The sequence below is a fragment of the Gambusia affinis genome, linkage group LG04 (assembly GCF_019740435.1).
Source record: "Gambusia affinis linkage group LG04, SWU_Gaff_1.0, whole genome shotgun sequence".
Taxonomy (NCBI): domain Eukaryota; kingdom Metazoa; phylum Chordata; class Actinopteri; order Cyprinodontiformes; family Poeciliidae; genus Gambusia; species Gambusia affinis.
Window position 1 is genome coordinate 2,716,286 of NC_057871.1, and position 27,170 is coordinate 2,743,455.

General features: G+C 39.3%; 1 protein-coding gene across 4 annotated transcripts in view; it reads left to right on the forward strand.

Annotated features, from left to right (window-relative positions):
* Window positions 1-27,170, forward strand: part of cntln (centlein, centrosomal protein) — a 107,793-nt gene extending 80,623 nt beyond the window's left edge. For 2 of the 4 annotated variants that reach the window (XM_044113363.1, XM_044113360.1), the window contains 3 exons: window positions 2,800-2,997; window positions 8,983-9,057; window positions 26,111-27,170. In XM_044113363.1, coding sequence (XP_043969298.1) covers window positions 2,800-2,997; window positions 8,983-9,057; window positions 26,111-26,221 — 384 coding nt within the window. In that variant the 3' untranslated portion in view covers window positions 26,222-27,170. Of the gene's footprint in view, window positions 1-2,799; window positions 2,998-8,982; window positions 9,058-13,578; window positions 13,681-18,282; window positions 18,363-26,110 lie in introns of those variants that run through there. The other 2 variants (XM_044113362.1, XM_044113361.1) reach the window with 2 other exon arrangements.

The window sequence follows — 27,170 nt, forward strand, 5'->3', positions numbered from 1 at the left end:
TGCTTGGTCAGCTTCACCAGTATCTGGCCAGTCAGTCTTTCCCAGTTAAACTAAAATATCCATTCTGCTCATTTTGAAATCAGTCAGTCAGAGGAAACAAGGATCCGTCTGTCCATCCATCCATCCATCCGTCCATCCATCCATCCATCCATCCATCCATCCATCCATCCGTCCATCCATCCATCCATCCATCCATCCATCCATCCATCCATCCATCCATCCGTCCATCCATCCATCCATCCATCCATCCATCCATCCGTCCATCCATCCATCCGTCCATCCATCCATCCGTCCATCCGTCCATCCATCCATCCGTCCATCCATCCATCCATCCATCCGTCCATCCATCCATCCATCCATCCGTCCGTCCATCCATCCATCATCCATCTGTCCATCCATCCATCCATCCATCCATCCATCCATCCATCCGTCCATCCATCCATCTGTCCATCCATCTATCCGTCCGTCCATCCATCCATCCATCCATCCGTCCGTCCATCCATCCATCCAACCGTCCATCCATCCATCCGTCCATCCATCCATCCAACCGTCCATCCATCCGTCCATCCTTCCATCTCTTCTTCCTTTCTTTCCTTCCAGGTTTTTGTGTAAACTGTGCAGAAACATCTTGGCATAAATCCGTGATGAACTTTTATATTAATAAAACTTGTCTCTGTCATGAAACACACTGAATTAGGAAACTTTTCCAGCCTGCTGGAAAAGTTCAAGTCAAGGTAGGCTGCAGTTACAGTCTTTCAAACACAGAATGTGCTCCTACTGTTTCCAGTTATATCCGCTGTGCAAAGCTGTAATCTGTTTCCTGTGACATACAGCTCTTATGTTTTCTGTTGACCAAAACTAAAATGTTTTAGAGCTGCAATCTCTCATCATTCTTTCTTTTTCCAATTTGTCTTGTAACCTTAAGAGTATGTGTTATTATTTGTGATGCAGAAGGTTTATGTTTTGTTAAAAATGTGCAGATGCTTTTAATTTAGCCAAAGATTTAGAGGAAATGCTTCAATAGATATTAGGCTGCTCTAGCTAAAGTAATAGCATCTGGAGGCCTCAAAAGACTGAAGATGACTTTCACATCCCCAGTATGAACTAATGCTGCGTTCCAGTTGAACTTTGAATTGGGAAATTCAGACTTCCCAGCCAGAAAAGTCAACTGGAACGCTACTGAAGCAGGACCAACTCCGACTGAACCCAGTAGTAAGCTGTGGCAGAAACATGATTATTTTACAAGACACGCATGAAAGAATGCATCTAAAATCAGTGTCTCATGTAGCGCCTGCAAGTCTAAACTGAAGATATTAAAAACAGGTGCTTGCTGATGGAAAGGAAAACTTGTCTAAGGATGTCGCCATATTGAAATTCCAAGAACGCTATTAACTCTGGTGCGATTCAAATGCATATGTGAACATCAAGACAACCAGAGACCGACTCCAAAAGCAGGAAGTGGACTACAGTGCAGGGCATTCTGGGTAAATACAACCAAAAGAAAAGTGAAAGTTGCTCGAAGGGTTTGTTTAACAGTGCGGGTTGAAAGTGAACCACAGCGGCTGAAAATGTAACAAATGTTGCAATTTTGATTTCCAGTCAAATTGAGTCTACTGGACTGTCAGGCGTGAAAAAAACACAGATTTGTTTTTACTTGGTGTAAAATTATATGAAGTTAAATCTGACGGCTAGTCAAATCGAAGCGATTGTAGCGTATTGGGCATGCTCAGTTGATTCACACATTTTGTTTTTTCTACCAAGTTGTTCACCTATAACGGTTTATACAAGATTTGTGGTCTGAAATTATACGTAAACTGCCTTTTTCTGTATTTTCTAACAGAGGATGGGAGATGCTGTTTACTGCGTGTCTCCTGATACAAACCACATCTGGTACATGTGTGTGAAATTCAAAAGATTTAAGATATGTGCTGCATGTGAGATCAACCTTTTAACTCGGGTCCCTGGGCTGGACTTTGTGTTTGTATCAGCAGCAGCAGCAGCAGCGTAAACCAGCCTCTCTCTTTATATCGTTTCCTGTTGCAGAACAAGTTGTTACCGGTGCTTTTCTTTCTCAGAGTTCTGTTGTCTCCAGCTTTCTCTCACCTGACAATCCACCCAAGGTCAGCTTTTCAGCCGGCTTGCAGGGGAATGATGCAGAAGATTATTGCCTCGATCAATAAGCTCAAAATGAAGCAAAGGGGAGTTTACTTTATTGACTTCCTAGTGTACAGTGGCAGTTTTAACATTTAATTGTCTCTCTGTATTTAGAGCGTACTCCCATTTAGTGCCTGACAGCCGTGCCACCCCAGGCCTTCCTCGTCTCGCTGGCCGCCCACTCGGGCACCATTTGAGACAGCCCCTCTTTAGCTTAATTATTAACACTGTTATGCTGCCCTGTTGTACTGTAAGACGTTTCAGAAAGCAAATAAATAAATGAATGGCTGTATTTTCATAGCGCTCCATCTTTCTCCCTCTCCAAAGCGTGATTCTCTGCCTGTGGAGATTTCGGAGAAACTCAGGGTGTGTTTAATATCAAAGCCGTGTTCCCTCAGCTTTCAATCAACGGGGCAACAAACCCTGAGGTCCACACTCCTACAGGGGAATGTGAGGCAAAACCGAAGAGAATCTGACTTTGTCAAACTCAATATTCCTCCATAATGTACTAAGCCTCTCTGGTGCAAGCTTGATCAATTTCATTTATTCATCTGCCGGGCAGCGCTATCCCTCTTGTTTTTCCACATCCATTTCATCATCCTCTTCTCCTCCCTCTTTCTTCCTCTTCTTCTCCTCCCTTCTCAGACCCTGGCCAGTGAAATACTTTTAGACGTTCAAGAGGTCAAACAGCAGCTGATGAGCAGGAGGAGGCAGAGGCAGGCCAGCTCTGTGGCGGAGAAGAGCAGCCTCTCAGCCAAGTCCATGATCAAAGCCAAGTCCATTGCTGCCTCCATCCTCAATATGTCAGAAAATGATCTGGCAGATATAATGGAACCGGATCAGGTAAGGTCAAAGGACAGCATTTTTATTCTGACTTCAGGAGGATTTATATCTTGTTTAGAAAAACCTACAGAGCTCTTCACACATGACAGAATTTTCCTGCTATAAAATTTTTGAAAGATTTTGATTGGCGTTTGCACCTACAACCTGAAAAAACACCGAACCGTCAACGTCGATGTGAAGGTATGCCGTGACCTCAGGAGGCTCCAAATTAACTCCTGACTTCCAGGGTGAAAAGTGAGAAACTCACTACTATGAGGATGTTCAGTGAGTTACTTGTCCAGTTATTGTTTTGTCCATAAATACGTTAACCACAGGTCTGAAATATTTATTTATGTCAGTCAGAAGTTTGAGTTGCAGTTGGACACTTCACTGCATTCGGTGACTTTAGGCGGTTTTGACTTCTGCTAACCAGCTGCTAATACACCCTTGCTAGCTAGCTAGCTTTTTGCGTCTGTCCTGGGTAAGTGGAGATTTATCTTTGCCATTGGCTCACTTCTTTTGCCAACTCATACGACTGTTGTTTCCAAACCCATTCATTTCAAAGAAGCTGGGCACTGTGTGGGTTAAGGCTGTAGAGAGACTTATGCACCACGAGAAGCACAAAGCTGCAGCCAAGAGGCCAAAAAGTCTCCAGAAATGTCACGATTTGGATCCCTTGGTGTGGCTAAAGCTGCTGCTTCTCTATCAGTGACCTAAGAACAACACAAACTCAGAGGTTTAGTGGATTTAAACACCAATTTGACCTCCTAAAAGTTTATTTAAAAAGTTGTTACTTTGGAGGGAAATATAATTGAGAATGAGGAGAAAAGGGAGAAGAGGACAGAGCCACAGACACGACTATTATGACTAGAAGAAACTATTCAAATGAAATTCACTATTGTCTTCAACTACAGATATTAGTTCAACTCAGTTATAGACAAGATCTATAATTAATCTCAAAAAGAGTATCTTTTCTCCCTCCATAACTTATCGTATAGTGGCTCTATATGTACACATGTATTTGAAGGTATAGATATATTTATTCATTTACGTTTTTGAAATGAATAAGTAAAATAAATGAGCTTTTTATATTTATTTTGTTTAAATAGTATTTTTTTTATTTGATGGAGTGTTTAATAATCGTTTATTAACATATTTTTTTACTTTTCAATGAAGCAACTTCATGTTCGGTAGAATCCCAATCAAATATGTAACCACATGTACAGGAAACACATCGGCGGACATTTTTTCTCGATCCACCAATCCAAACTCTGTTTGGTGATGATGGAAGTTAATACACCAGACTCAGCAAACGCGGTTCAAACATTTTCTTCAAAACAGGCAGGAAAACTCAGTGAGACGTCCGGCAAACACTCCGAATTTCAACCTGATTGGAAATTTGAGGTGGAATTCATGTAAACAAAAAGGTCCGTGACGAGCATGAGTCCTGGACCCTGTCAGCCGCAGTACGAAGATGTTGGAAACTGGTAGATAAAGAATATTGTTTTTTTTATTGTTGAAGTCTTCCTGGGGTTAAAGCTGTCAGAAAAACCAGAGGAGCTGCAACAACATTGATGTTTCTTGTTTCACCATTTCATGTCTTTCTTATTCTTTTTCCCGATATCTTCTATTAATTCCAACAGTATCTTTTCTTTTTTAAGGATGTTTTGCAAAGACTGAACATTCAAGCTCTTCAAGTAGTGATTTGTCAGTAGGGCCTTTTCAGTAATGTCTGCTTTTGTCTGAGCTTTGTTGATGTTGGTGAAATGTATAAAACGCACCGATGAGGTCATGAGTTCAGGCAACATGGAGAAAGGTCCGGCGCCGTGTTTACAGCTGTTTGATTTCAATCTGGAAACTCATTCCAAGTTTTCACAAAGTGCAGCTCTGTTCCTGGCATCAAAGCCGTCACCGAGCTGAAGCTCCCGTTATTGACTGCTGGACGCTTGCAGAAGTATTTCCAACTGTTTTCCAACTTGGTGAGGCCCTTTCTCCACCATAGATCATTCGCAACAAAGTCATCAATTAACAGCCGTGTTACAATCAGCCCGGGATCTCTGGGGACTTCCCCTCATCTATCACTAGATTAGAAGGAGCTCACCAGGCACTTACTCACACTTGAAACCAATTTGAAGCCGTTGCTGGGCGGCTCCTCCCCTGTATGACAGAGAACAGGTTGAGAGTAAGTGTCTCTCATCACCCTGCTTACAGTTCTGGTCAGAGGTTTACATACCCTCGTCATTAGGGCTGCACATTGTGTCGCGAATATATCTGCATATTTATATCATAAGGAACTGTTTGGAGTGGAATAATATGTTCCAAGTGTTATTATGAACTTGCATTTTTCATGCTAACACTGCAAAAACACTTAATTGTACCAAGTAATTTTGGTCTAGATTCAAGTGCAAATATCTCAGTACACTAGAAATAGGAGAAAAACAAAGTAACTTTTCAGCAAGAAACATGAGATTGTTTGAAGTGAATAATTTTGATGAAGTGTTTGTTCCATTGGCAGATTATTTCACTTATAACAAGAAACTTTTCTCATGTAGTAAGTGAAATAACCTCCCAATAAACCTAGTACTGTTTGATCAATATTAAGGGATTATTGATTTAAAACAGCTTATTTTTACCGTTAAAAAGTTCCTTATAAGTTAGTTTTCTCTTATTTCTAGTGTACTGAGGTAAATTCTATAGAAAATAGACCAAAATTACTTGGCAAGATTTTGTGTTTTTGAAGTGAATGTAGTATTTAACCAGTTGGATTAAGTCTAAAAGCAGATAATAATGATATTTCTCAAAATGCTGCAGGTCACAGAGTAATAGAAGCAGAAATTAGAGAGAGGAGAGAAGAAAATAAACGTATATTGCAACTAATATCGTCTTTGCAAGACTACTCATAATTACCATTGCGTGCCTCCAATAGTTTTATTTTTTAAATTTTCCCTGGACTTTGAAAGTTTTTGGCAAAACCCTCTAATCATGGAATAATCTACAAAATGTTCTTGAACTAAAAATACTCGCAGCCATGACTGATGTGAAATGCACACATACTTTTAATAACTTTTCTTTCCTTCAGACTCTACAGTGAACTGGCTGTTTACATTTGCACTGCTACCAATGATCTGCTACTCAATTTTCATTTGCACTATTTATTGTATAATATTGATATTTATTTAGTACTTTTATCCTGTTATTGGTACTTTTAGATATGTTGCTATATTTATAAGATTATTTTATATTTCACACTTTTCTTTACCTTTTTAAGTGACATTTAAAGTAACTTTTTCATTGTACAAAGAAAAGTGTTTCTACTGTGAACATGACAGATAAACTTTTAAGAGTATAATAAAACATGCAGTGAAGGAGGAATGTCATTGTTTTACTTTGGTTTGTGTTTGTAATTTTTATTTATTTATTATGAATAATTTCATTAATTTTTGTAATTCTGATTTGTGTTGCTTCACATTTTTAAAGGAGAATTCTTATTTCAACTTCCTGGTTAAATAATATTGAAATAATAATTTTTAAAAGTAAGAATTCGGTTCACAGGCTTAAATGAAGGGTTGGTTTTCTCTAAACCACACAGGGTCAAAATTATACATACTGGCTTAATATTTGTGTATTTATTTATTGTGTATTTACAGCCCATCGATGCTGTATTTTTAAGCACATGTTGATGTTTTACTGTTTGCTGGAGTCTGAATTTGGTGAGAATAGATTCACTTTAATCAGAGCTTCCAGCAGAGTCTAAAATCTGATAACAGATTTTTTATCTTTAAATTATAAGCCTTGATTCTGATCAGGGTTTGTAGTTTAATTGTTTTACTGTGTAGGACAAAGAGAACAAAGTTACTATACTACTTTACTATACTATTTTGTTTTTTTTGTGCTAAATCCTCAATAAAAAGTGACGTTTTCTGTTTTCTGTTAATCTTTAGGCATAAGTTAAGTTCTATAACCCATCTGTTTTTAAATCTGTCTTTTTGTCTTTGCTGCAGAGGATTAGTGTTGGTATGTTGGTTCAGTGCAGAAGTTAAAAGTTTGTCATCAGATTATTCCCTGAAGAGTTCAACTCGTCAGCTGATGACACTAAAACTGCCTCCATAAACCAAAGTATTAATGGGATGTAGCTGCATCCATGCAGAGAACGTGTGCTGAAAAATACCCGCTCCTCTCATATTTACCCTCTTACATCATGCTGCTCTCCTGGTTTTTTTGTTTGGTTTAGTTTCCGTTCCATGTTGTGCAACGCAGCACAGACCTGAGCAGCTCCAGGCTCCAGGGGTAACTTGTTGTGGAGTTAATGATGCAGATGTAATAAGGCTCTAATTGTCAGACCAGTTTGTTTCTACAGCCTAATGTTAGAAGAAGGGTCAGTTATTTGTTATATATCTGCCACGGGTGGACGCGCATTTACTGAGTTTTTTTCAGCCACAAGCGATCCTCTTTGTCTCGGTTTTTGTTTTTAATGCAGCACTTTTCTATCAGATCAAAAAAAAATTTAGTCAAGTAAATTTAAGGTTATGTGTTTTCTTGTTTTGGTTTGGTTTTTATTATCTGAAAAGGTAAACAAGCTGCAACAAAAAGCATCTAAACCTCCCCAGGTTCCAGTAGGGTTGTGTGAAAACAATCCTGATCCAAGGATTCTGTTCAGTGGCAGATGTCTCGAGCAATAAACATGCAGGTGAAAACGTCTCACTGCCAGGTCCTAAAGGAAAATCCTCAGAACTTCTGTGTCCAAACCCTGGGAAGTCAGCTGTATCAGTGGAGTTATGCAGCTGTTTGATAAAGTAAATACAGCAGCCATAGATTATACACCAGGAGGAAACTGGTAGAGCTCAATCCGGAGCCAAGGGAAATGTCCCATTAGGCATTTTTGAAAGATTGTAATCATCAAATTTTTATGGGTTCTTACTTTTTCTTTCTCCCAACTTGCTACCAAGTTTCAGAAATGCTGGCTTTAGGATAATGCTGCAGACAGACCAAGACGGTCCTAAACCAAGGAGGTGAAATGATACCGACTGGATATCAGAATCAGAAACACTCTAGTGATCCCCAACGGGAAATTGCTTTTTTGTTGACAGTTATTCCCATCAAAAAAAGTTTACAAAATATAAGCATAAGTTTTATAAAAATGTAAATAATAGTCAAATTACAAATAGTTTAAGTATGACATAATATGTAAATATAATAAAATTAAAAGGTAAGTCTATGGAAATATGTGTTTTATAAATGAGTTTAGTTAACGATATTAAATAGTTGGGCGTTGTGTGCTCTGATGGCGAAGTGCTGGAATGATTTCCTGTTCCTCACTCTCTAAGGGATTCTCCAGTTAAGCATGTTGGCCTAAATATATTGTAGTTTTCCTATTCCATTAACATAAGTCGTTTGTCAAACTCACAGTTACTTCAAAAATTTAAAAATTGTGTTTCTTATATTTGTCGCCAACAGATGTTGCTATTTTTTTACTCACACATGCATGCTGTGGTGAGGTTATAGTGGACTCAAGCCTGCAAACAAAAAACTCAAGTTTAACTTTGTCTCGTTTTGTATGAATTTCTGTTAAGCGAAAACTTTTAAATAAAAATTCTGTGTTTTGCTGCGAATGTTCTTCAGTCATTTCAGACCTTAAAATCTAAAATAGTCACAACATCTTCAGCAGCAACACTGGAGGTTTGAAGTTTCTGCATAAATGCTAAGTTGTTCATGTGTGCGGTTACTTTTCACACTGTTTATTGGCAGTAAAAAGGAGAGTTTTGTTTAAATTTGCACAGTGTGCAGATGCAGTGCCTCAAGGTCCTCTGTTGTGTGGAGCTACAAGTTCCTCCCGTAGACATAAAACCCTAATAGGTTGATGTAAGATTCTGTGGTAATTTGCGTCATTGAACAACCCCCTTCATACCTTCTTTCACCTCAAGGCCTTTAGAATAACTGCAAAATGTACATTTTTCTGTTTCCAGTCAGTAAAAAATAAGGAGTGTCTCTTTGCTGTTGTGCTTCCAGAGGTCGGCCATCTGCACAGAGACTTCCAGAGACCAGGACTGGTTGGACCACCTGAACTTCATCCTCCAGCAGAAGGTCAGTCTCACACACATGCAGCACCATAGTTACCTATTCTACTGGGTGAAACACGTCTTCATAGTGAACAGAGTCAGCACAAGTGTCAAATTACAACATCATACGGTCCATGGAAAGGCAGCTACATTAGTCTGAATGTTTGGGTCAGTTTGTGGCGGCGACTCCAGACTCCGTTCTGTTGTTACTCATCTGGTGATATGTTTACCGTCATTCTCCATTTTGAAGACCCACTTATGGTCAAACTTTAACTTCCCTGACTCACGTTTCTAGATTTTGCTACAATATTTCCACTTCATGTTTCATCCTCATGATATCAGTGATTTGATGAAGTGCACCAGTCCCTCCTGCAGCAAACCATCCCCACATCATGACGCTGCCTCCCTCGTACATCACAGTTTGTATGATGATCATTACAGCCAAACACTTTAATTTTACTTTGAGACCACAGGGTATATGTCCAAGTATTTGAGTCTTTTGTTTGAGTGACTTTGCAAACTGCAAATAGGCTTTTTCTTTTTTTTTTTTTTTTTTTTTTTTGGGGGGAGGAGTTGGGGGAGTTCTTTGTTTCTGAGTGGCCTTTCAATCAAAAATGGCTGTTTTGTTTTTAAAAGTGTTGTTTTCTTTTTAAAATAAACATAATTGGTTGTTAAAACCAAATCCCTGCAGAAACCTGAGCTGACTATCAGATGATGATGAGAGTTTTGAAAGATGTAGAAGGTCCAATATTCCACTTCTGGATCGGAGAACTGAGGAAATAATCCTCCACAGTTTATTAAATGAGACTGAAACTCATAATGAGAAGTGAGCAGATCCTTGGGATTATATTCTCTACAGCATAAAATGTTCTGATCAATGCGAGGACCTCCTGCGGGATTGACGCGAAAATTAGGACAGAGGTGGTCTTGATCTGTTTACTGGAAATCTATGAGTGGACATGAAATCCCTGGTGGGACGGTGTGTGGACATCCAGTGATACTCCAGGAAAAAAAACATTTAACATATTTTGGAGGATTTTTAACTTTTCTTTCTTCTGATTGTTGCTGCAGTTAATTTTTTGTTTTGCGTGCAAATTGTTTTATGATTACTTCAATTATGAATTTAATTTATTTGATTAGCAGGACAGTGCATGTTAATCAAAATGAATACATTATGTAAATATACTAACATTTAGCCAAAGAGGGTAATTTTAGTCTGTAGCAGATTGATGGAAAAAGTAAAAACAAATACAATTAACATGCAGAAGAACATAAACAAGCTTTCATTTGTGACAGATTTTAATACATAGCTAAAAGCAGTGTGACTTAGATTAAATCTAATAAAAATGTTTAAAAAATTAATGTAAAATCATTAATTATTTAAAAAAAAACGCTTAATTGATTTCATGAAACAATACAAAGTTGTAATATTTCTAACGATCAAGCTAACTAAATGTTCCTAAATGATATCTTACAGTCTTTCCTACTTACTGCTCATGTAATTATGTTTAATTGTACATGTAGTTGGACAGAATCAGTTATCATTTTAATATCTGACTCAGGATTATCTATAAGTTTGCATTGAATGTTTATTAAAATGTTGACTTTTGCCTAAAGACTTTTGTTTTACAAATAATTTCACCTCTTAAGGAGTTCCAGAGCTTTTATCTGAAGATGTTTGCATTTCTATAAATGTTTGCTCAGGTTTGTAAATATCCTGCTTTGTCAGTGTTGAATGAGGAAAAATAAATAAAAAAATTAGGGCAGCAGGTTCACGCAAATCGAGTAAATAGAAGCAGAATTTTAGATCCCACCCCGGTGATCCTGCTCCAGGCTCGAAAACAATGATTCAAAAGATGAAACAAAGACGGGCGAGTGCATCCTCACCGCTGGAGCCTTTGTGTGCTCACAGCCACTCATCTGTGAGTGCTCTCTGCTGGAGCTTTGCTTGAGCACTGTCAACGTCTGCTCGCTGTGATACGCGTATGATTGAGAGCGTCGAGGATTGTGTGTGTGTGTGTGTGTGTGTGTGTTCATGTCAGCAGCTGCTGCAGGCACTCATGCGTCGCCTCCGCACCACGACACACAGCAGACACTGTTCTCTTGTTCCCCAGATCTTCTCCTGACCTTTCCACCTCCCACACACACGCACACACACGCACGCTCTCTGAATCCATGTTTTTCCCTTCTAGCTGGACAGCTCTCAGTCCCTGCTCTGTCTCTCTCCGCCGTCCTCTGTCCCGCGCTCCTCTCTCTCCCTCCCTCTCTCTCTGGCTCAGACCCCGAGGCAGCTTGTTAGTGGGGAACTAAATATTGATTTGGCGGGCCTGTCGATGCCGGGAGAATGAGCTAGTGTCCACCAGAGACCTCGGCACCGGCAGCCTGCTATCGACGTTTTCCGTGGGCAGAACAGGGGCGGTGGTGGAGCGGGGTGGGGGGTGGAGATGGTGTGCAGAGTGGAGGAGGAAGAGGAGGAGGAGGAGAGAATGACAAGGCTGAGACTTGCCCCCAGGTCCCTGCAGGGACCGCTGGGACCGCTGCAGTCATCCCCCCTTCACCGAATCAGAGTTTTTCTATCCCCTTTCAAGTCCATCTTCTTCTGTTTTTTCTTTATTTATTTCTCTAAATTGTTATTCTGCCTATATTTTCATTTTATCTCACTCTGTGTGGGCTGGGTTTGTTTTTTTGTTGTAATTTCATATGTGGACGTGAGACTGTCCTGATCGTTTTGGTGACATAAATCATCGTTGTGTTTCCTTTAAAATTTAAGGCGTCTAATTAATCAGATCCAGTTCTTTACCCAAAGTCACTCCAACAAATCTTTATGTACAATAAATTAAATTCTCCCAGATGGTATTACGATAAATAATAATATTGCTGTTTTGAGACCATTTTCAATTAATATAAAGTGAGAACACATTCGGAAAGATCAAAAACTTTAAATTGTATTGAACATTTAACACTGGAAGACATTTTTATTATTCAAAAACAAATACAATGAATTATGAAGTCTCTGGAAACAAAATTCTTCTTAAAAAAAGTTTAGTTGAGACCAAACCACCAAACTGAAAACTTTTATTTTCCAGTTTATTGTAGAAAGAAAGAAAAGAAAAAAATGGGTATATCATTCAAATGGAAAAGATTGAACTCAATTTAATATGTCATGTGATTTATTGATTTGATTTATTGTTTATTGCGACAGGTCTTTTTGTACTGGTGCTTGAAGTCCTTGAAAATGCTTGAACTTCAGTCGGATGTTTTCTGGGTATGGAAGGTGCTTGATTTCCATAGGAAGACTTTGAAAGTGTTTGGTATTAAAACTAAACAGTTTTGTAATGAAACAAAATATTGTGCTTGATTAAAAACCGAAATTAGGGGGAAAAATTACAGTTGGAACCCAATATTTTCATACAGCTTATAAAAAACTTTTTTTTTTATTGCCTAAAGGGAAATTAGAATAAACCTGTTTGAGTTCAGTCAGAAATACCAAAAATATTTATGTTTGCTAAATGCCAGAAAACTTGGTGAGGATTTCTTTAGAGATTGTTTTGCATATTGTGTTTAAGTTTTTAATTTGAACTGGAATGTCATTTACCTTAACAGGGTTTGTTTTGATTATTTCAGTCTAATGAATATTTATTATTGCTAATGGCTCAGTGACTTAATGATCTGCTTACATTTACACGTTAAAAGTTATTGAAATTGCAGGACATTTTTTGTTAGTGTTTTGTTCCCGGACCTGTAAGGCGGATAAACTGTAAAAACTTAAACTTTTGCTATGTTTCAGTTCATCTTTAGATTTATCTTAAGTATTTTAACTCATCCATCCGTCCAGTCTCTAACACCCTTGTGGGTCTGGAGCTGCTGGTGCCTCTCCAGGTAACAGGGTCACCCTGCACTGGTCGCCAGTCTGTCACAGTATTTCTCATATGTAGCTTCATTACATACATTGTGATAAATTTTGTTTTATTTTTGGACATTTTGATAAATATGGTTGTAGGTAATTGAAACTAAAAATGTAATTTCCGTTTAATAAGCTGAGTATTTTTTATGTAATATGTAATGAGTGCCAGGCAGGAGCCATTAAAGGTAACTGGTGAAGAACCTGGCTGTTCATAAAATTCTGCATACATCCATATCAATAGAAAGTTTAGTGGAAGGAAAACTGTGGTAGAAAAAGATTAGCCTCCAGAGGATTGTGAAGCAAAGCAAGGGTTTGGTGTCGATTCACAAAGTGCTGATTTCATCTGCTAGAGTCGCCACACACAGACACATCGAGGACCTGGACGCTGTTCCTGTTCACATGGTTGGTTTTTCAAAACCTTTGAGTTAAAATGAGGCGCATCATGTTGTCTAGCAGTAAGAGGGACGGGTGCACTTTTCATAAGAAAAAAAGCATCTTATGAAAATATATAACATCTTAAGACCTCAGCCAACAGGGTGATGCCTTTTACACAAATTGGTCTTCAAAGAGCAAAGCAGAGCTGAAAAAGTGTTAGTAAATCACCCTGCAAACCTGACCCAGTTGCACCGGTTCTGTCTGCAGGAATGGACCAGAACTCCAGCAAACTATTGTGAAAACCTCATGGAAACGAACCGAAACTTTTCACCAGAGCCAAACAGTTTAAAAGGCAAATTCACCAGATAGTAAGGAACTGTAAATATTCGCTCTTACTTTTCTGGCATTTAGCAAATAGAAATAAATGCAGTGATCCTAACTGATGTAAAACAGGAAGTGTTTGTCTAGTTTAATGTCACATGATCAGAAAAAATATTACTTTCTATACAGTGTATGTACATTTCTGGTAAAAACTTTAAATGCAAGCAAAAGTCAAAAAAGATCTTCATAAATCAGTGAATTTAATTGAAATGGAAACAAACTTAAAAACAAAAAATCTTGAAATTAGTTTTGGAGAAACATAGATGGAAAATAGGAGGAGCCCTGCAAACAATCCAAACAGCTGGAGAACACGAGACGCTGAGCGGAAGTTCGTTAGGTGGAAATTTAACTTTTTGTTAAGTTAGCCAAAAGGGCTTTTATGGTTTATTGTCTCAGTTTAGGCAAAACAAAACATAATCACATTTTGATTGTTTTTTTTGTTTTTTTTGCTCCCCATGAGCCTGGCTTCAGATCCAGAACCAGTGTTACCGCTGGTTCTTTGCTTAGCCCCAGTTTAGCCTGAAACTAGTTTTAAAAAATCCTTCTGAGGATGTTCCTGCAACAGCTTTGAAAGACTTTCCCACTACGCTTCTCCGCTCTCCGTCACAGCTTATAAAAAGCTCAACAAGCAGAACCTGGGGGAAGTTGACTGGCCTGGCCTGTCACCTTCGCTGTGACACTAATAACACACTTTCCTAACAGGAATATGATCATACCCAGAGGTGCACTCACACACTTGTTCAGATGAAAAGACACAGACAGAAATAGACTCTGTGAAAGGAAAGATGAGGGATCCATGTCTCTAACTGGCTGGCCTGTCACTGAAACAGGATGAGAGCGTGTGTGTGTGTGTGCGTGTGTGTGCGTGTCTATATATTTGTGCAAACTCGCAGCATCCTCATCTTGTCACTGTCAGTAGCTAATGGAGCTGCCAGGGGGACAGCACTTTATTATCTCAGTGGCCCTGTCAATAGCAAACCCATCAGTCACTGTTTGTGTGTGTGTGTGGGTGTGTGCGTGCGTGTGTGTGTGGGGCTGCCAGTGCAGAAAAAGCTCCAGAGAGGAGAACCGGTGTGTGTGCAGGTTATTGTTCATAGTCCCTGTCAGCCACTGCTTCTTGTCAAAATAACAAATTCTACGATTAGACTTTAATTACTGGTTTAAACCTTTGATCTGAACTGATCTCTGTTAAAAAAAAAATATGTTTGAAAACAGCTCCACTCAGAAGATAATAATCTATCTACAATGATTGTTTGTTATTTTGATTCTCAGATATAAAAAATAGAATTAATTACTTCCTGAGTGTAAAGTGTGACATCATCCAAATCCCGTCTCTCATTGGTTGATCAGATCTTGCGACGCCTCCTTCTCCAAATGTTGCAGACTCCAAGGTTTTGGTACCAGAGCTGTTGTAAATGATTATTTTAATAACCTGTTGATTATTCTGGTGATTAATCGAGTAACTGGATAAAAAAAATTATCCTGTTCTCTAGCAGCTGCAGAAAATGCTAGTAAAAAAACTTTTTTTCAATGAGGACTGCTTAAAATTCAAATATATAAACAACGCAAAAATTATTTTTACTATCAAATATGAAGTATAAAAAACATATTTCTTAGAAAAAAAACATTTTAGACTAACTTAAAAATTAAGAAGCAAACTTAGAATGAGCCAATAGTAAACATTGTCTTTTATATTTCACTTCAGTATGAAAGTTTGGAAAGCTTTTTTATGAAATACATATTTCTAATCTTTTCACATCATTTCTTTTCCTGATCATAATGTACATAGATGTGAGCCAGAATGTACTTCCTTGTAAATGTACAAGATGTCAGATTCTTTCTCAAAGGGAAGCAGCCATGAACAAGTTTGATTAACTTACTGAGGTAAAATTCAGAGAAAAATCTCTGAATTCCAGAAATTCAACAAATTTCCCTAACATCAGTAAGATCAATAAGAGCTTTCTTTTAAAAGACGGGTCCTGGTTTTCAGGATGTTTTCACACTTGATAGTTTGGTAGACTCTGATTGGGAACCAAAGTTGCAACATTTGTTACATGTTCAGCTGCTGTGGTTTGCTTTCACAGTGCCCTGTGTCAAATTATCCAAACAAATTGAAAAACCTGTTATTCTCCGCGCAACTGAAGGAAATTACAGAGAAACCTCTGAAGAAGACATTGAGCACAACTTCTTTCTTCACAAAATGTCAACAAAATGAAGCAGGTCATATTTTAGTGGTTGTAGGATTTCCCTGTTGTCTTTGGTAAAAGACCTTGAGCGGTTCCTCCCGCTTCCACTAGACACACATGTTTGTTTTGGTTGTATTTACCCAGAATGCCCTGCGCTGTAGTCCACTTCCTGCTTTTGGAGTGGTCTCCGATCCATTTGGAGTTCAAACCCGCATTCAACTGAACTGAGACGGAGGTTTATAAGCAGGCCAGAGTTCGCCTTTTTGGGTTACATCAGGGTCTCTCCTCCCCAAACGAACCGGACTTTCTAGAGAAACGGACTGGAGTTGGATTAAAGTGAACCAAACAGGGCTGGTGTGAATGCACCTTTAGTTTACGATCAAGAATCACGATCTGCCGAGCGTAAAAACATCCAGTTCCAGTCACCACCGGTCAATTTCTCTCTGTGCATCTCTGCTACCAGCCCGAGTGCTGCCCCGCCCCGGCCCGGCCCGCCCCGGCCTCCCGCTGCTTCCCCACATGTCCACTCAAAACCAAATGAAACATTACGCTCATTTCTTCTTCCCTCACCTCCACCGTTGGGTTAATGAAATCAAAGCCAATGCCTCTCTGGAGAGGGCCACCGTGTGCAGCGCTGCCGTAGCCAGAATCAGGGGACAGCGCTGCCTAATAACCCTGAGCAGGCCGGGGGGGGCACTGTGTGGCTCCACCGCAGCCCACCATGAATAAGGCCAGTGCTGAAGATGGAGTGTCCATGTGGGCTGAGGGATCCAGGCATCGGCCGAGGAAGCATCGATTTAATTGCCTTTGGTTTATTTGTGGAGTCCTAATTATTGACTGGAGGTAGAATTTAATGGGCCGGGTCTTTATGAAGACAGGGAAATGACTGGCTTCTGCTGCTGGCCAATAATGAACAGGACAACACACACACACACACACACTCCCTCAAGATAATTTTTCACACTCATTTTCCACGCACATGCCTATCTGCAGCCTCATGACAGCATAATAACATTTAAAAAGTCATTGAGTGTGTTGATTCCTTTATGAGAGGACAGTGGTTTGTTTTAGTGGTGCAGGGTGGCGCTGAGGGCCTGCTAATATTTACCCCGCAATCACCCCCCAGGGAGGCGTACAGGCATCACTTCTTATCAGCCTCCCAGCCATAACAAGCAGGTGAACCTTACATTAAGAGACTGGCAGAGACAGCCGGCTCCAATCTGCTCGCTCTTGTTATAAAACATCAAAGACGTTTATTGATGGTGTGAAGGGCTGAAATCATTCCTGTAATTTCAACACTCTGCTGCTGCTCTCTCCCTTAATGTCCGCTAAACAGTAAACAGGGCTGAAAGGCCCACTGTATTCATGTCGTCTCTCTGGAAAGCTTCTCGGGTGTTCTCGGGGATTTAGCGTTTCGCTGTTTTCTCGGCACGCTTTTCAACGCGCGGGGAAACTTTTCTTCTGTTGTTGTTGGTGCTTTGAGGCTCGTATTGTGCTGCGTAGCTCATTATGTCGCCGTAATGACAGAGTGCTCAACTCCTCTCTGAAGGAAAGTGACTAATTAAGCCTCATTTAATGATTGAGCTAATTAAATCAGCCACTCCTTTTATCTCTCTGAGAACGTTTGTATGTGTGCGGAGGGGACCCGAGTCGAGCCTTTGTACTGTAAATATGTCACTGGATCAGAGGCGGAGACTCGGTAAGGAGGCTCCCCAGAGAGCGGCGGGTCGAGTCTCTCTTCACTTCAGAATGGATTCAGAGTTTTGGGCTTTTTTTTCCAGCTTAACTGTGAAAATAAGTTGACAGATGCAGCTTGTTACTCATTAGACAAGTTGTGATGGCAGGATCAGTTTTGGCTTCATGGATTGCTCTTGATCCATGAAGCTTTGTTTTAAACTTCTCTGGAATTTGAGGTCAAAGTTCACATATTATTTGGGTTTTTGAGATGCTAACCTTCCTCTGCTAGAACATTTAGAAGATGCTAAATCTCAGACGTAACAATTCCACAATCTGGAACAGTAATGTCAAAATGATGCTCTTTCTAACATCATTCAGATCAAATCTTGGTAATTTCCTAAAAGTGTCAACATTTTTGATCTTATATGTGAAAGCTGCGCATTTTGTTTCACTGTGCAGCTCCTGATACCTGAAGTCTCCTAAAGGTTGCATCTCTTTTGTATGATATCGCCTCTCCACGTTTTTATCTCCGTCGTGGCTGAACTCACCTCCTTTCCTCACCTAATGAGCAGGAACCTGAAACAAAGACCCGGTGCTGTTCTCTGTTTAATCTTGGCTTTATTTAGGTCAGATCCCTAACAAATACCATGTTGCACATTGAAATGATGTTTCCAAACAACGTATCAAGAAAATGAGAGATTTTTAATTACAGTATTTGTGGCCCCAGGTGTCCAATTCCCTTTCATATCCGTCCCTGGTGGCCTAAAGGGGAGAGAAACAGAGGGATGTGCCGTGCTGCTGGGGAAGGTAATTATGAAGAAGAGCAGGAGAATAGGCTTGTCGGTGCTTTCGTGATTTTCTTACCTGAGCCCCTCTTTGCTAATGTGACATATTCATTATTGGAGATAATCAAATGCAAGGCTTTTTAGTGTGATGCCTTTGTGCTTTTTTTAATCTGCTTATGCTGTTATTGTTGTTATTCCCCAGTTTAATAAATTTGATTTTCAAACAAAAGTGAGAGGACTAAAGATCAAAGAACTGCTTTCCACCCCTCTGTGATAAAACTGCAGTAACTACTTTCTTACCTTGACTAGTGGCCTAGATTGGAGACCGCTCTCCAACGGGGGACTCTTCTTTACTGCAGGTATCCTTTGGCACTTCAAACACATTTTTATGAATCTGCTGCAGCAAAATATATTTACTTAAACAGGATTAGGAGTGGGCGAAATGGACTTAAAAGATATTGATAAAACTGACGATAACTATTTAGCTTTTATAGACAACTTTTCTTCTTTTTAAGTTTATTTTTATACCACATTTCAGCAGCAAGCAGAGGTGGGCAGAGCATGTACTCAAGTAAGAGTAGCATTATTTCAACCTGTTTTTACTCAAGTAAAAGTAAAAGGTAGGCGTCCAAGAAATTATTCAAGTAAGAGTAAAAACGTATTTGGAAAAACGTTTATTTAAAAAATTATCAATCATTTAATATTTCAAAATTACATAATCAGATGGAACAAAATGCAAAGTTAAATGGAAATGTTGGTATTTTAAGGACAAAAGGGACAATAATTAATATAAATGTCATAAAATAACAAAATCAGACATTTTACCAAATCAATGTAATTCAGTATAAAACTTATGAACTTCAAAACAAAAACTGCAGGAGCGTGTCTGGAGACGTTTTGTTGGAAACAAGCTTGTTCTTCATTCAGTGAAGTTACAGTCAGCCAAATATATAGAAATGTTACTCAAGTCAGAGTTAAGATACTTCAGAATAAAGTTTCTCGAGAAAAATAAAAAGTAAAAGTACAAATATATCTAGTTACTATCCAGCGCTGGCAACAAGTCCGTTCAGAATGCTTTAGATGGTAAAAAATGTAAAAAGTCATAAATGAAACCAGCGACAAACATTGAGACAAGTGCCGACATCAAAATCAATACATATCAATATGTTGGTCAATATGTTCAAAAGCAACTGTTTAGTATAATTACTCTGTAATTAACTGTAATTATTGTGTCACAGCAAATAGAGCGTCAAACTCAAATTCTGCTCTTAAAAATATTCCCATTTTTATGGTTTTATTTAGGACACCAGTCACATAAAGAAGTGTGATTTGTATCACAACGTAGCACACATTACCTGCATTAAATGTTCAAATGTTTTGATATTTATTGAAGCTCATATTGATCAAGCAGTGGATAAAATAATAAAATTAACAATAATGACAATGCAGGGAGTTTTGGGGGGTCTTAAACAGGAATAACTGGAATTTACGATGATACTGATTAATCAAAATTCTTACCATAAAAGTAAATATATCACGATAAATGATAATACCATAAATACCCACCACCAGGATGCAGGATATCAGCTGGTTTGTAGCTGGAAGGACAATATGTGCAGATTACATTCAGATGTCTCTTCTGCATCTCCCTCCTCAGTTGGATCCATCTGCCCGACACAATCGCTTCAATGACTTACAAATTGGGCCGCTGGAAATAATTGAGCTCACCTGTTCAGAGGGAAAGCACAAAAGAGCTGGGATGATCGATCCTTTATGTAAAAAGAAAGAGAAAAAAGAAGTTCTTGAGCGTAATGCCACTATCACACAAAGGTCACTGGAGGGCTGCAACTTTGAGCTGCTGCTTGCCTTCAGGTGTGCCCCGGGCTATAGGATGGTGGTGTCATTTAATTGGCTCATAAAAACACCTTTTGCTTGCAGCTCTTGTTCTGGTCCTCACACACACACACACACACACACACCCACACACACTCACACATGCAAAGACATGGCAGCAGGGCTGCATGTAGGCAATCGTGATTTGTTTTATACACAAATACATTTTGTTTTTGTGAACACCAGGTGTTTGCTTCACACGTTCATACTGGTTGATGTTGCTGAGTGTTTGGGTCACTAGGATTTCATTAGCCGCCTTTCCGTCAATGTTTATACACATTTTAAAGTATGCAATCAAGTTCAATCACGTTTATTTGTATAGGACATTTCAGCAACAAAGCAGTTTAAAGAGCTTTATATCATAAAAACACAAAGACCCCACACACTCAAGCAGTAAACATTATATTTTGTCAACTACTCATCAAATTGTTGGTCAATGTTTCACCTATTATGGTTCAAAAGCAACTCTAACCAGGTGGGTTTTTAGTCTTGATTTACAGGGACTCTGTGTTTCGACTGTTTTGCAGTTTTCTGGAAGTTTGTTCCATATTTCATGTGCATAGAAGTTGACAACAGTATTTTAAAGTCTGTTCTGTGAGCTGCAGGGAGCCAGTGGCGTTCTGGATCAGCTGCATCTGTCTGATTAATTTATTTTATTTTACATTTTTTTTGTCAGATCTGTGAAAACTCTACTGCAGTAATCAGTGTTTCTCCGGATCTTGCTGGAATATTAGTGTTTTAATCCTGGAAATGTTCTTCAGGTGATAGAAGCCCGGGTTTGTAACTGTCTTTGTGTGACTCTGAAAGCTGAGGTCAGAGTTCATCACTACACCCAGATTTCAGGCCTAATCTTCGGTTTCTAGCTGTAATAACTGAAGTTGACTGTAGATCGTTCCTCTTCAGGTCCAAAGGAAATAACTTGAGTTTCTTCCACTCGGCTTGCGGTCTCCCGGTTCAGTGCTTCACCTGAAACTCTCTGTTCGCTGCTGATGCTTTCCTGCCATGATGTCCGCAGCTTCTCTCTCTGGCTAATTCACCAGTGGTTTATCTGATGACTGGCAGGCCGAACATGTTGATAGCTTAGGTTTTGTTTTCACTGTTCAGCGGTTCCTTCAGGACCTCCCTTACTCTTTTTAGGTACTTTGTCATGGCTCACTGTTCTGTGGCCTTTTTATGGTTTCCATCCGCCCGAGGCTTCCCAAGGTATTCATAGCTGTCGTCAACATCAGCAATCTTGCCTCATGTATAAATAGATGTAACACACACATACACACACACACACACACACGTATACGTGTTGGTGGGTTTGTGTGTCAGTTCGCTGAAAAGATACTCATGAAATCATACCTAGAGAGAAGAAAAGGTCTCCTCTGCAGGGCCTGTTGAATAGTAATAGATGTGAGTTAACATGGCTTTGTGCTACAGTAGCTAATGTAGCATTGCCAAGGGGGACAGGGTCTCTTGCAAAACAGGGGTTGTGTTGCTTACTGCTGGTTCTAGTGTTAGTTCTGCCAAAGGGGACAAGGGCCCGGCTAAATCAACTGTAGCATAACATTAGTGCCAGTTCTTAACGCCGCCTTAAGCAGCCCAGGGGACTCAGCAGAGCAGCTGCATCAGAGCTTACCTCCAACCATCCTGCAGGGTATCAGTCCCCAGCCAGCGTGGCAGTCAGATGAAAGCGGCTCGGAGTCATTCCTGTCCCTTTTGGGGTCAGAGGGGTTCAGCTCTTCTGCTGCAGCCTTGGTCATGTTTGAGGTTTAAACAGGAGAAGAATAAATGATGAAATTCAATAATAACAGAATACCTGGAAACCGAAGCAGGGCTGGCTGGTAATGTGCTAAATTTAAACCGCTCTTATGCATGAGTACAAAAACAAACAGCAGAAACAGACTCCCTCATCCTGGTGAAACATGTCTCTAAAAAAAGAGTTAAAACTGACTTTAGCTGCCACATCTGAACAATCAATCAATCAAGTTTATTTGTATATCACATTTCAGCAACAAGGCCGTTTGAAGTGCTTTTCATCATAAAAATACAAACTACAGTAAAAAAGTAACTAATCAAATTAATATTTAAAAATTACATCATCAGATGGACCAAAATATAAAGTTAAAGTGGAAATTTTGGTATTTTAAAGGCCAAAATGACAATAATTCATATAAGTAACAAAAATAACAAAATCAAACAAAAGAAAACATTTTCAGATCAGTTTTTTTCAATAGGAAAGTTTAATAAAAACTGCAGGTGTGTGTCTGGTGAATCTTTGGTTTAGACATGTTTGTTTTTCATTCGGTGGGCAGAAAATCCAGACATTTTACTCAAGTAAGAGTAGAAATACTTCATAATGAAAGTGCAGTGTAGTAAAGACACTCCAAAAAAATATTTTTTCATAAAAGGTACTGAAGTAAATGTGACTGAGTAAATGTAACTAATTACTGCCTGTCTGTGAGGACAGATGGGCAGTATACTGTATACAGGATACTGTAACTGAAATAACAGCTGTATGAGCTCATATACAAAAAGGACATTTAAAAAACTCTAAATGACTGAAAGAAGAGTTGAATTTCTTTGATATCTGTTTTTTTTTTGTTTGTTTTTTTTTGGCGCAAGTTCACATGTGAAGTTTATCTAGCTCATGTTTACCTGTTTGTGTTGTTTACACATATTCCCTTGCTGGAACTTTTAATGATCCCGTCTCCCACTTTCCTGTCCCTCTGAGCCTCGTGTTGTGGCTCTGTCTCTATTTTAGTGGGTTTGTTTGCATAGTTAGTGGCTCTAAGTGCAATTAGTTGATTAGGAATCGTGTGCAGCCGACAGAAAGTGCGTCCTCCCTGGAGGACGGCAGAGAAGCGAGATGTCTCAGCAGTTACTTTGGGTGTTGACGCTCTCTGAGGAGCAGCGCCGGGTTTTCTTGTGCCTGCTGCACAAATGAACATTACTTCCTGGCACAGGAGGCCTCCTGTTTCCTGATACTGTTACTTTCAATAAAGACTGTCTGTGAGGGTCTAAAGCCAAATGTTATTATCTGGGGGTCTCGCTCTCCAGGTACATCAGAAATGAGCCAAGTATAGTTTCAGATCTCTGTTGTATGTTGCTTTGTTTCACCAGAAGATCATGATCCATAGTAATCCAGGCAAAGACATCTCAAAGGTTTTGTTAAGTATTCACTGTAGAGCAAAGTTTTACTGCTGTGAATCCAACAAAAAACAGCATTTTTTGTTGAGTCTTACCAAATATTTGTGGTCTAGTTTCTAAGTTTCTATTGCAAACATCTTAGTGCACTTGAAATAAGATATAACTAACTTATAGTTGACCTTTCAGCACGATATTAAGTCTATAGTTCCTTAATATTGCTGAAAGAGTACTAGTTCCAGTGGCAGATAAATTCACATTTTTACGATGTTATGGAACTAAAACGTTTTCAACAATGTAAAGGAATTATTTACTTAAACAAGCTACTATATCATGCTGTACGGTTACCTATGAGTCAGGTTAATCTTATTTCAAGTGTGTTAAGATATTTGCACTAGAAACTTGGTAAGATTTAGCATTTTTTGCAGTCGCTACTGTCAAGGTTTCAGTTGAAAATGGGGCGATCGGGACTCATAAACAATTTAATGCTTTTATTCCAACCATACAGACACACTGGACACGTCTTCAGGGGACATCAGTTGTCCTCCCGTCTTCCCAGTATTGACACCAACCAGTGATTCACATAACAAACAATCCGCTAAGCGTTCCCAGTGTTCCCAGTTATGCCTGCGACTTCCAGGGAAGACGCCTGTCCTCAGGTGAAGAAAAGGCAACAGGCACCATTTTTATGCAGTTAAAGGGTTGATTTCTATCTTTAGGCCCATCTGAGGGAAAGTCTTATTTTCATTTTGGGTCATATCAAAATCATGAATGTTCCCAAGGGCCGATTGTGGGAGACTGTATTAATAAACCCCCCCTTTTTTTTTTAAAGGTTTTATTGGCTCTAGTGGCCTTTATTTGATAGTTAATTGACAGGAAAGTGGGTAATGAGAGAAGAGGGAAGACATGCGGCAAAGGTCGCCAGGCCGGGAATTGAACCTGCGACGGCCGCGTCGAGGTTCTAAGGCCTCCTTATGTGGGTTGTGCTTACGATCTTGTGCCACCACAGCACATCCAATAAAACCCATTAATGTGAAAATATTAATAAAAAGCTGTCTGCATTTGATAAGGACTTCTTAAAATTAAATTGACAATCCTTCCAGGATTTTATTTTATTTCAGAATCAGATTTTGTGGTGCTAACTTAGAAATATTTACAAGTAATTTGGCAACATTTGTGTACGATGGTAAATGTGACTTTTTGTTGATATTGATCACGACCTGTAGCTCGACATGGTGCGGCTGACACAGCAGTGTAGTAGAAGTGAGAAATACTGCCACCTGCAGGTTGGAGGTCACCACTTAAATCTGTTATTTTTTGTTTTGGGTTTTTTTGTGAAAATTTGTAATAATCTCATTAGTTACCATAAAATTATGTGTGGATCTCTCATGAATTTCCAGAATTACAAAAAACTGGGGCAACTGATTGATGCAATTTTGCAGTAAACAGATAAAAACTTCTCCAATTTGACAAAATACTATTTAAGCAGACAACTGTTACTTTAAAAGCTGCAAAAACACAAAATCTTACCAAGAATTTGTGGTCTAGTTTCCAAAGCAAATACGAAATAAGACGAAATTAACTTAAAAGTAACTTTTCTACAAAATGTCAGCAATTCCTTAATATTAATGAAAAAGTGAAATAATCTCATTGTCAAACTGGTAATTGTTTTATAAATATTAAAGGGGCAGAAATATATGTTTTCCAAACATATGGGGCCATTTTATATCATAATCAAGTAAATATGTTAACTTCAATTATTATAAAAATGTCATCTACATCAGATGCAACTTAAAATAAATTTGACTTTGTAATTTAACACCTTAGAATTGGGCCTCAGTCTCTTTAAGGAACTCCTGCTTTGTTTGAAACGCCGCCTTCAATAAGCCACCTCTACTAACCCTTTAACTATGTTTTTACCGGCGTTGCACTGAAAAGCAGCTCGTATAATGAGCTCAGCAGATGCACACCTCCACCAGGTGTTTGCTAATTGCTGCTGTCTAGTCTGAAGGAGTAGAATGGGGGAGTAACGTGTGAGGCGTAAACTCAGAAGTTTAGAAACTGCAGCTCTGAGGAGGAGGTATGCCTCAAAGGCGGGACTGGGTCCAACCAGGCGTTTAGCACAGCTCAATGGTTGCCATGGAGATTAAAGGATTTCTCAAACATGCATGAAAGAACCAAGGCTACACTCCAGATATGATTTTCATGAGGGAATAACAATATAGCATGATTGTAAAGCACAAAGAACAAGTTTTTACGTGATACTGCTCCTTTAAGAAATTATTTACTTGACACAAGCTCCTGTCTCTTGCTGAATAGTTATCTGTAAGTTAGTTTGGTAAGGTAATACAAGTGTAAGATACTTGCACTAGAAACTAGATCAAAAATGCTTTTTAAGATTTTGTGTTTTGCAGTGAAGACGGCCACATAAGAAGGAGAGGTGGGCTGGATTTGGCACATTGTCTGCTATAGGTAGTAGCATCCTGCCTCCAGCTTCTGTTCTTGCCGTCTGAGTTGTTGTGTGGAACTGGAAATGAAGGATGAATAACGACTGGCTGCATGTTCAGGAACACGCATTGCCATAAATCAGACACAGACGCTGTAAAAGGCTGTGAAGTTTGACACGTCCTCTGGATCCATTTGGTTCCTCTGGTTTCACCAAACAGCAAACAGGCCGTCTGAAAAGAATTTTTTTTAATGTGTTTTCCTGCTTTTCCTCCTCTAACCTCTTTCTCTCCCCTGCAGATCCCCTCTGCCGGCCAGCTAATGGAGGCTGTGCGCGTGAAGATGAAGGAGAGGAAAGTGCTGACAGAAGAGCTGGCTGCGCTCACAGCACCAGTCAGCGAAAAACCCTGACTCCCCGGGCTGAGGCTGGGAAAACTGTCATCCTCTCCTCTTTCACCCCCCTCCACCATCCTCTTCTCCTGACTTTCCCGCCCGGTTCCTGCTCAGCGCTGGCCGGCCTGATCCAAACGGCGCCGCGGCAGCAGGACCAATATTTGTGGAAAAAAAAAGAAGGAAAGCTGTCGACTCACTCCAGGCCTCCGACTCGCACCCCGACTTTAGTAAATGAGCCCTCGACATCTGTGTTAGCGCTCAGCGCGCTCCGGCTGTCAGGTGGGGCCCCTCGGAGCCAAACTAATTTACGGTGCAGTCCTGAACTCAGGGTTGTGGGGGACATGGCAGACGCTTACGCTGATCTTTAACTTACACCTTTATGAACCTTCTGCTTCCTTTCCCTTTATTTTGTCTGACTGCTGAAGGCCTTGAGCTGCTGGTGCCAAAAGGACATTTTAAAAAAATCTGTTGGTAAAGACGAGCAAAATGCCTTACACTGCAAAAACACCAAATCTAACCGCTTATTTTCAGTCTAGTTTCTAAATAAACACTTAAAATAACACAAATCTAACTTACAAGTAAATGTTCAGCATAATATCGGAGATTGATTTAAGTCAATTATTTCTTAATATTGATTAAAAAAAGTTCTAGTTCCATTAGCAGATAATCTCGCCTATAAAATTAGAGTGAAATAATCTGCCAGTGGAACTACTGTTCAATATTAATGAATTATTGGCATTAATTAGTATGTTGCTGAGAAGTTACTTAAGTTAACTTTGTGTTATTTCAAGTGTATTAGAAACTAGATAAACATACGTGGTAAGGATTTGTGTTTTTGCAGTGTAAAATGAATCATTTGTTACTTCACGTTGAAAATATCACAATAATTCAACAAAAAAGTCTTTGGAAATGTTTCTGTGGGATTATTATCATAATAAAGCGGCGACCCGTTTTCTGCTGAAGGCCA